A 12,925-nucleotide genomic window follows, 5' to 3' on the forward strand; every position below is an offset into this window, starting at 1 on the left:
TGGACGATCGTAGCATACGGAGCAGAGATATGGGGGTGGAGGGAGTGGAAGAGATAGAAGGCACTACATGAGAGGTTCCTAAGATGGACACTAGGAGTGGACTGGCGCACGCCAGGATATCTGCTAGAGAGGAGCTGCAAAGATGGAAAATGAGAATAAGAACGGGAAAGCTGGCGGGGGATATGAAAGAAAAACTGTGGGAAGGAAAGGGGGGGAGTTAGCTAAGAGCTGCTGGGAACAGATAATCAGTAGAGAAGTAAGGAGGGGAGAGAAAAGTAAATGGGAAGAGGAAAGGAGAAAGTTTTTCTCGGAAAGGGGGGGGGGGGGATAGAGAGATTAGAAGAAAAAAGGAGCAGTGGCGAGATAGGGGTATTGAAGAGTTCGAGGAGAAAGACAAACAGATGCAGGAAGAAGAGAGGAGGGAAAAGATAATTAGAGTCGAGGTATAACAGATGGTACAGAGTTATAAAGGAACCGGGGATACCGAAATACCTAGAAAAGGATGGAGAGAGGAAAGATAGAGAAGAGTGGCCAGATTTAGACTCGGAAACGAAGTGAACGAGGCAAAATACTGGGAAGAGGAAGAGAAAAGGAAGTGCAGAGTCTGCGGAATGGGAGGAAGAAACCTGGGAACACATCTGGGAAAGATGCGCCGCAAGGGAAGAAAGAACGATAGGATGGCAAGAGAAAGGTGCAACAGCTGTTAGGGGGCGACGGAGAGGGGGAAGCTTGGATGAAGGAAATACAGAAGTACAGGAACGAAGAGGAGAGGGAGAACAAAAAGTAGGAGTAGGAATAGGAACGACAGAGGGAGCCACAGAAGAGGCGCAGAGCGGGACGTGAGATAGGTTAAATAAGCACGTGCGATAAAAAGGGCACAGCAAAGAAAGGGTAAAAGAATTGCGAGGACAACAAATAGACAAAACGGTGGGAGAAAAGAGGAAAAGAAGAGAAATGGAAGACCTAAGAAACATAGGTGAAGAGATAAGAATGTTGAGAGAGGAGGTAGTAAAATTGAGAGAAGACCTGAGAAGATGGAGGCTAGAAGAGGGAAGAACAAAGGGAAAGGAAAAATACAAAGAGACGAAGAAAGAGAGAATGGAGATGCCTCAGAGGAAGAGACAGAGGGAAAGACCAAAGAAAAGGAGGAAGAGGAAAACAAGGAAAATGGAAAAAGGGAGGAGAGGAGGGAAAAAATACAGAAAGAAGAAGGTCAAGAAGAACCAGAGAAGAAGAAAGAGAGAGAGTGGGAGAACAGAAAGGAGGAAAAGGAGAGAGTGGAAGAAAACAAAGAAAGAATGAGAGGAGTGGAGTCATGTAAGATGACGAAGGAGGCGGAGGAAAGAAGAGAGCGCTGGATAAGGGAAGAAGAAAGAAGGAAAAACATAAGAAGAGGAAAGAGCCTGGTGTGGAAAGGAGTGAAAGGGGAAAACATAGAAGAGAGGCTGAAAAATATTAAGGTAATCCTAAAGAAGGAACTAGGAGAAAAAGCGGAAATAAAAAGTGCAGTAGAAAGGGAAGGGGATGGAGGAAGGGCAATAGTAATCACGGAAATGGAGGAAGAGGATAACAAAAAAGAGATGGTATGGATGAGAAATGGGATATGGGAAAGGTGGAGGGTGGAGGTAGATGAAGACCTAAATAAGGAAGAAAGAAGACTAAAGTGGATAATAAAAGAGAAGGCAAAAAAGGAAAGAGACGCAGGAAGGAAGGTCATGTACAATAGTAGGAGAATATGGGTGGAGGGGACGGAAATAAAGTGGAACGAGGAAAAGAAAAACTGGGAAAAAATATCACTGAGAGAAAGACTGGAGAGGACAATGAATTAGGAGAAGAGCAGAGAGGAAGAGGAAAAGAAGATGAAGTAAAACAAGAAGTACAAAGGACAAGGGAGAATGATAAAACTAAATGTGATTATGTTTGAGAAGTTCTGTAAGGCGAGAGTGCATTTATAGTGTTAACAAAGAGAGTTTAGTTTATTTTTGATAGGAAAACTAGAGAGTAGAAGCCCAGGGAGCTAAGCCTCTATATAAACATTTACTTATATATTTCATAATTCTACTTTTATTTTATTCTTGCTCATTGGATTATAGTTTAGCTTATTTTTATTTTTATGTTTTGTTTTGATTATTTTTATTTTTATTTTTGTTTGATGTTTATCTCACTCTATTTTATTTTATCCTATTATATGCTTAGATTAGCTTATTTATTTATTTTATTTTTAATAGTAGCTCTAGTTAAGCGCTACTTGTTATTTTGATATTTCGATATTGTGATTTTGATAGTATTATATTATATTATAAGGGATTATAGACGATTGTAATGCTATTTGCTTCAGATCTACATTTTGTTCTTGTTTCAGTATATCATGGTTAAGTCTTTATTCTTTAGTTATCATTTAGTCAGGAAGCAGACAGCAGAAAGGTTAAGGAAATGTTAAGGATATATAGGAGATGATCTGGACACATTTCCTCATTGTAAGCACTATTAGGTGCAGAAATTATTAAGGGAAAGAGAAGGTCAGGGGAATTGTAGAAAGAAGAGGAGGAAAAGTATGTAACAGGTTTGGGTACGCTCCTGTCAAAAGCGCCTCAAAAACCCGTAAGGGAATTGAATAAACGCAATACATACTATAATAATTTAATAATCGTATTGATATTCAATTTATAATTTGATCTATAATTATTTGATGATTTATAATTTTATATTGATTTAAATTTATTTTATTTGATAGGTATTGGTCTGTGGGAAAGAACTGATATCCAATTGAAATAATTAGATTATAATAATTTAATAATCGTATTGATATTCAATTTATAATTTGATCTATAATTACTTAATGATTTATAATTTTATATTGATTCAAATTTATTTTATTTGATAGGTATTGGTCTGTGGGAAGGAACTGATATCCAATTGAAATAATTAGATCTGTATAATAATTTAATAATCATATTGATATTCAATTTATAATTTGATCTATAATTATTTGATAATTTATAATTTTATATTGATTCAAATTTATTTTATTTGATAGGTATTGGTCTGTGGGAAGGAACTGATATCCAATTGAAATAATTTGATCTGTATAATAATTTAATAATCGTATTGATATTCAATTTATAATTTGATCTATAATTATTTGATGATTTATAATTTTATATTGATTTAAATTTATTTTATTTGATAGGTATTGGTCTGTGGGAAGGAACTGATATCCAATTGAAATAATTAGATCTGTATAATAATTTAATAATCGTATTGATATTCAATTTATAATTTGATCTATAATTATTTAAAGATTTATAATTTTATATTGATTCAATTTATTTTATTTGATAGGTATTGGTCTGTGGGAAGGAACTGATATCCAATTGAAATAATTTGATCTGTATAATAATTTAATAATCGTATTGATATTCAATTTATAATTTGATCTATAATTACTTAATGATTTATAATTTTATATTGATTTAAATTTATTTTATTTGATAGGTATTGGTCTGTGGGAAAGAACTGATATCCGATTGAAATAATTAGATCTGTATAATAATTTAATAATCGTATTGATATTCAATTTATAATTTGATCTATAATTATTTGATGATTTATAATTTTATATTGATTTAAATTTATTTTATTTGATAGGTATTGGTCTGTGGGAAAGAACTGATATCCAATTGAAATAATTAGATCTGTATAATAATTTAATAATCGTATTGATATTCAATTTATAATTTGATCTATAATTATTTAATGATTTATAATTTTATATTGATTCAAATTTATTTTATTTGATAGGTATTGGTCTGTGGGAAGGAACTGATATCCAATTGAAATAATTAGATCTGTATAATAATTTAATAATCGTATTGATATTCAATTTATAATTTGATCTATAATTATTTGATGATTTATAATTTTATATTGATTTAAATTTATTTTATTTGATAGGTATTGGTCTGTGGGAAGGAACTGATATCCAATTGAAATAATTTGATCTGTATAATAATTTAATAATCGTATTGATATTCAATTTATAATTTGATCTATAATTATTTGATGATTTATAATTTTATATTGATTCAAATTTATTTTATTTGATAGGTATTGGTCTGTGGGAAGGAACTGATATCCAATTGAAATAATTAGATTATAATAATTTAATAATCGTATTGATATTCAATTTATAATTTGATCTATAATTACTTAATGATTTATAATTTTATATTGATTTAAATTTATTTTATTTGATAGGTATTGGTCTGTGGGTGTTACGTCCGGGCTGGATTTTCACCAACCCGACCTTGCGTTCCTCATCGGGTGCGTAGCACTTGAAAGTATTCCACGTGAGGGATGCAAGGAAGGGTCTGATTTTTCTAAATTTTCCGTTTCTGTTCGCGCTCCTCCGATCTCGTGCTTCTTCGTCGGGTGCGTATGCACGTGAAGGTATTCCACACGAGAACACGAGAGAGGAGTTTGAGATTTAAATTGACCTTTCTTTTCCTTTTTACTCTTTTATTTCATTTCAATAGCTACTTTCCAGTATACCTAATTTGTGTGCCTCGGCAGTGCGACGCACTTGGAAGTATCCCAGGCGAGGAACACAAAGAAGGCTATATTTGGCTCTTTCAAATAATATAAACTAATCTTCCTTGGGACGATTGCCGTTGGAACTACGTTGAAAATGTACCGAAATTCGAAACCGTTGAGGTCAAGGAGAGGTATCATAAACATCCTTCACCGCGCGGTTAAGCAGTGCGACGCACATGGAGGAATCCCAGCTTAACTGCGCAGAATAAAGAAAACGCGATTTTCGCCCCATTTTACAAGCGGATACCTCTCATACCTGTAAAGCATGCGTCAGCCGTCCCTTCCATGGGAAAATGAGTGTCATAAAGGATGAGAGTGATTTGTTTGAAATGTTATAAAATGATCTGAATGGAATGAAAAGCGAGGTTTGCGTGACAACCACTGAGAGGTTGAAACGTCGACGAACGTTTAGGAACGTTCGAGACAACGGTCGACGGGGATCGTAAACGCGTATTGTCACAAATAGGCAACAAAAACTGCCAAGCAATGTTCTGGAACGAATTCCAAGAACATGTTAACGGATATATGTATATTATTCGATATGCGTGAGCTTATGAAAACGCGAATAAAATGTTCGCGAAACTAATTGAAATTAAAACATCAATCTCTTTGTCACGGAAGCCGGGAAACGCGTGTAATAAAACAAACATCGATTATAAAAATACCTCGAATGAATCAAAAAGCCCTAATACTATTATTACGAATATTATTGCGAATATTATAGTAATTGACATAAATAAAATGTTAATCGACACCAGAGATTCGTTTGTACCGACTTCGTTAATTAATTGAAAGCGAATAAGATTAAATTAAAGCATTTGGAAGATTCTAGAAGACATAGAAATTGCGACGCACTAAATTCATGAAGCGCTGTAGGGGTAAAAGAGAAAGATGGTCAACTATTAGACAGAGTCAGAGGAAGGTCAGGGAGGGATGAGAACTCGGGAAACGCGCCTAGACGAAACCAATACGCGCGGGCTCTCCCCTTCGACACGTACCCCGATTTGCCAAATGATGTCCCCACTTTGGGCCCATGATCGCGGGTCGAACCCTGAGATACGATCGCTTGACTGAGGCAAATCACTCTTCGTCGAAGAATCGCAAGGTGTGTGACGGGGAGCCCGTGTCCGCGTAGAGACAGAGTTGTCTACGGTATCGCGAAATCTGATTGCTCGGCAAAGTTCCTCCGTGTAACGAGGCAGAGTGTCGGGAGAGTTTCAATTCGCGGTTATCGTGTCAAAGACTCATACGGATACGTAAAATCTTTTCACACTTTTCAATTATCTATCTTTTCTCTTTCATTTTAAATCGTCCGAAAATTAATTATATTCCTTTTCCGCGCCGTATTGTTTTCTGTCAATCGTATTTCGTAATCCGTAACGCCGTAACGAAGGCTCAAACGCGAACGCGTAGTGCGTGTGCAATTGGTTCTCATCCTCTCTTCGATTTTCCAGATTTCAGACCATCATCAGAGTATTAAAAACCCAAACTTATTGCAAATATTGTATTACATCGAATTGGTGAGTTGCACATTTTATATCTTCGTTAACACAACGAATCTGGTGTCGAGTGAGGGCAAAACGGCAATCTGAGGGACAGTTAGTCGCGGAAGTATCCAACTAGATTGTTCCGTTCAAAATACGAGGTAATCAATAAAATCATTTTTCGTTTACACGAGCGTGAAGACGGCCCACGAGACTGTTAGTCCTGGAAGTATCCTACTGGGACCGTCCTTTTTCGGATCGTAGAAAAATATAAACAAAACACCGAAGTTCGAATCGTGATTTTTAAAGTCAACAGTTTTGTCAATTTTCTGTTAAAGCTTCATTTCAAGTAACTACATTGATCTAATATTCATTCTAACCTGTTATTTTCTAATTCTCTATTCATATATTTCATACAGCTCGTACACATTGTAAAATAACTATTTTTGTTGTAATTATTTTTCTTACAATTATACACATCTTACCCATATTTAAATTTTTAATCATTCGCATTCAAACACCCCTAACATTTCCTTATTAATACGTCTACCTTCCTGCACGAATTCACACGAGGGGCCCGTATGGGACTAGAGCATTGACGAACTCAATACAACAACTTCTGAATCTTATTATAAAACTTAAACGATTCTTTTTAATTGTTCCGATCGTTAACGACCTAACATCGTCGAGCGCGATCGGGACTGGTGGCAGCGAAAATACCGTCCTGATCCGTATCAATCATCAAATTTTCTAATTCAATAAATCTTCTTCTTTCTTTCTTTCTTTTTTTTTTTTTTTTTTTTTTTTTCCTTTTATATTTTGTACGTCGCGCGCCGTATCACTCGCTCGCGACGTAACAGGGAAAGAACTGATACCCAATTGAAATAATTAGATTATAATAATTTAATAATCGTATTGATATTCAATTTATAATTTGATCTATAATTACTTAATGATTTATAATTTTATATTGATTTAAATTTATTTTATTTGATAGGTATTGGTCTGTGGGAAGGAACTGATATCCAATTAAAATAATTAGATCTGTATAATAATTTAATAATCGTATTGATATTCAATTTATAATTTGATCTATAATTATTTGATGATTTATAATTTTATATTGATTTAAATTTATTTTATTTGATAGGTATTGGTCTGTGGGAAGGAACTGATATCCAATTGAAATAATTTGATCTGTATAATAATTTAATAATCGTATTGATATTCAATTTATAATTTGATCTATAATTACTTGATGATTTATAATTTTATATTGATTCAAATTTATTTTATTTGATAGGTATTGGTCGGTGGAAAGGAACTGATATCCAATTGAAATAATTAGATCTGTATAATAATTTAATAATCGTATTGATATTCAATTTATAATTTGATCTATAATTATTTGATGATTTATAATTTTATATTGATTTAAATTTATTTTATTTGATAGGTATTGGTCTGTGGGAAGGAACTGATATCCAATTGAAATAATTAGATCTGTATAATAATTTAATAATCGTATTGATATTCAATTTATAATTTGATCTATAATTATTTGATGATTTATAGTTTTATATTGATTTAAATTTATTTTATTTGATAGGTATTGGTCTGTGGGAAGGAATTGATATCCAATTGAAATAATTTGATCTGTATAATAATTTAATAATCGTATTGATATTCAATTTATAATTTGATCTATAATTATTTGATGATTTATAATTTTATATTGATTCAAATTTATTTTATTTGATAGGTATTGGTCTGTGGGAAGGAACTGATATCCAATTGAAATAATTAGATTATAATAATTTAATAATCGTATTGATATTCAATTTATAATTTGATCTATAATTACTTAATGATTTATAATTTTATATTGATTTAAATTTATTTTATTTGATAGGTATTGGTCTGTGGGAAAGAACTGATATCCAATTGAAATAATTAGATTATAATAATTTAATAATCGTATTGATATTCAATTTATAATTTGATCTATAATTACTTAATGATTTATAATTTTATATTGATTTAAATTTATTTTATTTGATAGGTATTGGTCTGTGGGAAGGAACTGATATCCAATTAAAATAATTAGATCTGTATAATAATTTAATAATCGTATTGATATTCAATTTATAATTTGATCTATAATTATTTGATAATTTATAATTTTATATTGATTTAAATTTATTTTATTTGATAGGTATTGGTCTGTGGGAAGGAACTGATATCCAATTGAAATAATTTGATCCGTATAATAATTTAATAATCGTATTGATATTCAATTTATAATTTGATCTATAATTATTTGATAATTTATAATTTTATATTGATTCAAATTTATTTTATTTGATAGGTATTGGTCTGTGGGAAGGAACTGATATCCAATTGAAATAATTTGATCTGTATAATAATTTAATAATCGTATTGATATTCAATTTATAATTTGATCTATAATTATTTGATGATTTATAATTTTATATTGGTTTAAATTTATTTTATTTGATAGGTATTGGTCTGTGGGAAGGAACTGATATCCAATTGAAATAATTAGATTATAATAATTTAATAATCGTATTGATATTCAATTTATAATTTGATCTATAATTATTTGATGATTTATAATTTTATATTGATTTAAATTTATTTTATTTGATAGGTATTGGTCTGTGGGAAGGAACTGATATCCAATTAAAATAATTAGATCTGTATAATAATTTAATAATCGTATTGATATTCAATTTATAATTTGATCTATAATTATTTGATAATTTATAATTTTATATTGATTTAAATTTATTTTATTTGATAGGTATTGGTCTGTGGGAAGGAACTGATATCCAATTGAAATAATTTGATCCGTATAATAATTTAATAATCGTATTGATATTCAATTTATAATTTGATCTATAATTATTTGATAATTTATAATTTTATATTGATTCAAATTTATTTTATTTGATAGGTATTGGTCTGTGGGAAGGAACTGATATCCAATTGAAATAATTTGATCTGTATAATAATTTAATAATCGTATTGATATTCAATTTATAATTTGATCTATAATTATTTGATGATTTATAATTTTATATTGATTCAAATTTATTTTATTTGATAGGTATTGGGCTGTGGGAAAGAACTGATATCCAATTGAAATAATTTGATCTATATAATAATTTAATAATCGTATTGATATTCAATTTATAATTTGATCTATAATTATTTGATGATTTATAATTTTATATTGATTTACATTTATTTTATTTGATAGGTATTGGTCTGTGGGAAGGAATTGATATCCAATTGAAATAATTTGATCTGTATCATAATTTAATAACCGTATTGATATTCAATTTATAATTTGATCTATAATTATTTGATGATTTATAATTTTATATTGGTTTAAATTTATTTTATTTGATAGGTATTGGTCTGTGGGAAGGAACTGATATCCAATTGAAATAATTTGATCTATATAATAATTTAATAATCGTATTGATATTCAATTTATAATTTGATCTATAATTATTTGATGATTTATAATTTTATATTGATTTAAATTTATTTTATTTGATAGGTATTGGTCTGTGGGAAGGAACTGATATCCAATTGAAATAATTAGATCTGTATAATAATTTAATAATCGTATTGATATTCAATTTATAATTTGATCTATAATTATTTGATGATTTATAATTTTATATTGATTTAAATTTATTTTATTTGATAGGTATTGGTCTGTGGGAAGGAATTGATATCCAATTGAAATAATTTGATCTGTATAATAATTTAATAATCGTATTGATATTCAATTTATAATTTGATCTATAATTATTTGATGATTTATAATTTTATATTGATTCAAATTTATTTTATTTGATAGGTATTGGTCTGTGGGAAGGAACTGATATCCAATTGAAATAATTAGATTATAATAATTTAATAATCGTATTGATATTCAATTTATAATTTGATCTATAATTACTTAATGATTTATAATTTTATATTGATTAAAATTTATTTTATTTGATAGGTATTGGTCTGTGGGGAAGAACTGATATCCAATTGAAATAATTAGATTATAATAATTTAATAATCGTATTGATATTCAATTTATAATTTGATCTATAATTACTTAATGATTTATAATTTTATATTGACTTAAATTTATTTTATTTGATAGGTATTGGTCTGTGGGAAGGAACTGATATCCAATTAAAATAATTAGATCTGTATAATAATTTAATAATCGTATTGATATTCAATTTATAATTTGATCTATAATTATTTGATAATTTATAATTTTATATTGATTTAAATTTATTTTATTTGATAGGTATTGGTCTGTGGGAAGGAACTGATATCCAATTGAAATAATTTGATCCGTATAATAATTTAATAATCGTATTGATATTCAATTTATAATTTGATCTATAATTATTTGATAATTTATAATTTTATATTGATTCAAATTTATTTTATTTGATAGGTATTGGTCTGTGGGAAGGAACTGATATCCAATTGAAATAATTTGATCTGTATAATAATTTAATAATCGTATTGATATTCAATTTATAATTTGATCTATAATTATTTGATGATTTATAATTTTATATTGGTTTAAATTTATTTTATTTGATAGGTATTGGTCTGTGGGAAGGAACTGATATCCAATTGAAATAATTTGATCTATATAATAATTTAATAATCGTATTGATATTCAATTTATAATTTGATCTATAATTATTTGATGATTTATAATTTTATATTGGTTTAAATTTATTTTATTTGATAGGTATTGGTCTGTGGGAAGGAACTGATATCCAATTGAAATAATTTGATCTGTATAATAATTTAATAATCGTATTGATATTCAATTTAGAATTTGATCTATAATTATTTGATGATTTATAATTTTATATTGATTTAAATTTATTTCATTTGATAGATATTGGTCTGTGGGAAGGAATTGATATCCAATTGAAATAATTTGATCTGTATCATAATTGAATAATCGTATTGATATTCAGTTTATAATTTGATCTATAATTATTTGATGATTTATAATTTTATATTGGTTTAAATTTATTTTATTTGATAGGTATTGGTCTGTGGGAAGGAACTGATATCCAATTGAAATAATTTGATCTATATAATAATTTAATAATCGTATTGATATTCAATTTATAATTTGATCTATAATTATTTGATGATTTATAATTTTATATTGATTTAAATTTATTTTATTTGATAGGTATTGGTCTGTGGGAAGGAATTGATATCCAATTGAAATAATTTGATCTGTATCATAATTGAATAATCGTATTGATATTCAGTTTATAATTTGATCTATAATTATGTGGGATGTTAAGACGGAAGGTTGGCAACGCGCTAGGGTAAAAAAAAAACAGATGAGAGTGCGTGGCGTGTGTGCGAGGCAGTTTTTCTTGTAAGAGCGAGGAAATCGTACGTTATAATTCTATGATATATGTTAACTGTTAAAGTGTAATAATAAAGTTTAATATCTACAATATCTAAGAATCCTACAAATATTGGGGGCCCCTCCGGGATGTGAATGAGACAAGCCAACGAAGACGAACGAAAAAAGAAAAATCACGACGAAAAAAATGGCATGGCGCCGTAACAAAGACGACGACGAGTGAAACGATACGCGGTAGTACAAAAACGACGCGAAGACGAGCTGGACGACGAACAGCATTACGACGATTAAGACTAAGACGAAACAAGTGATATAAGTGTACGGGAACAATTTACGATGGAAAATCTCGCGCAAAACCCGACAATCGAAAGCAAAATTAAATAGCCTCTCGTGTGGCCATAGTGGCATTACACAAACTAGTGTTCGAGACGGAAGGAGATAGAGGAAATAGACGCCGTTTACGTGAATTTACTGGTTTCACATTCAGGGAGGAATCTGCCGAATATCGCAATAAGATTGAATACGCTGGTGGATTATCGATGGGAGATCTAACGTCTATTTGTAATATTCTCGGTCTTGACTACTCGGGAACGAAAGAACAGTTGTTAGTGCGGATAATAAACAGTTTAATGGACTTGAATTCGTTAAACAAGGATAACGGTAAAGACGATGACGAAGACGAAGAGGGACCCGACGACGAAGACAACGAGAACAACGACGATGCAAATATTGATGGCGCTATTGGTCATGAAAATAGCGATCACGAGGAAGACGACGATAGCGACACTAATAGTAATCAATCGCGGGCGCAACGAACGACGGTCGGTAACATAAACAGAAACGTTAGTGCGGTGACCGTTCGTGACGACAACAAGTTGAAGTTTGCGTTAGGATATAATGACGTCGAGGATATGATCAGACCTTTCGATGGAACTGACGCTCACACGATAGAACGGTGGATAGCAGACTTTGAAGAAGCCGCCGCAATGTTTGAATGGAATGATCTACAGAAAATAGTGTTTGCCAAAAAGTCATTAAAAGGTTTAGCGAAACTGTTCGTGCAGAGTGAAGGTGTAATAAAGACGTGGAGAAAACTAAAGACGGCATTAATCGAAGAGTTTTCACGAAAAGTGTCAAGTGCGGAACTTCATAAGCAGCTTGAACGACGGAAAATACGGGGAGATGAAACGGTACAAGAATACTTTCTCTCTATGAAAGAATTGGCCGCGAAGGGAAATATTGAACCGGAAGCATTGTTCGATTATGTGATAGATGGGTTACGAGACGATGCTAGTAACAAAGCGGTGTTATACGGTGCAAAAAACTATCGTGAATTTAAAGAACGTTTAAGAGTTTACGAAAAAATAAGACTGAATAACCAAGAAAAATTTAACAA

General features: G+C 30.3%; 1 protein-coding gene across 1 annotated transcript; it reads left to right on the top strand.

The window, feature by feature from the left end:
• Positions 1–1,034: 1,034 nt before the first annotated feature.
• Positions 1,035–1,829, top strand: LOC123988996 (cilia- and flagella-associated protein 251-like). The gene has a single exon (XM_046289723.1). It carries the CDS (start codon positions 1,035–1,037, stop codon positions 1,827–1,829), a length of 795 nt encoding a protein of 264 aa, XP_046145679.1.
• The last annotated feature ends 11,096 nt before the right edge of the window (positions 1,830–12,925 follow it).

The sequence above is a fragment of the Osmia bicornis genome, unplaced genomic scaffold (assembly GCF_907164935.1).
Source record: "Osmia bicornis bicornis unplaced genomic scaffold, iOsmBic2.1, whole genome shotgun sequence".
Taxonomy (NCBI): Eukaryota; Metazoa; Arthropoda; class Insecta; order Hymenoptera; family Megachilidae; genus Osmia; species Osmia bicornis.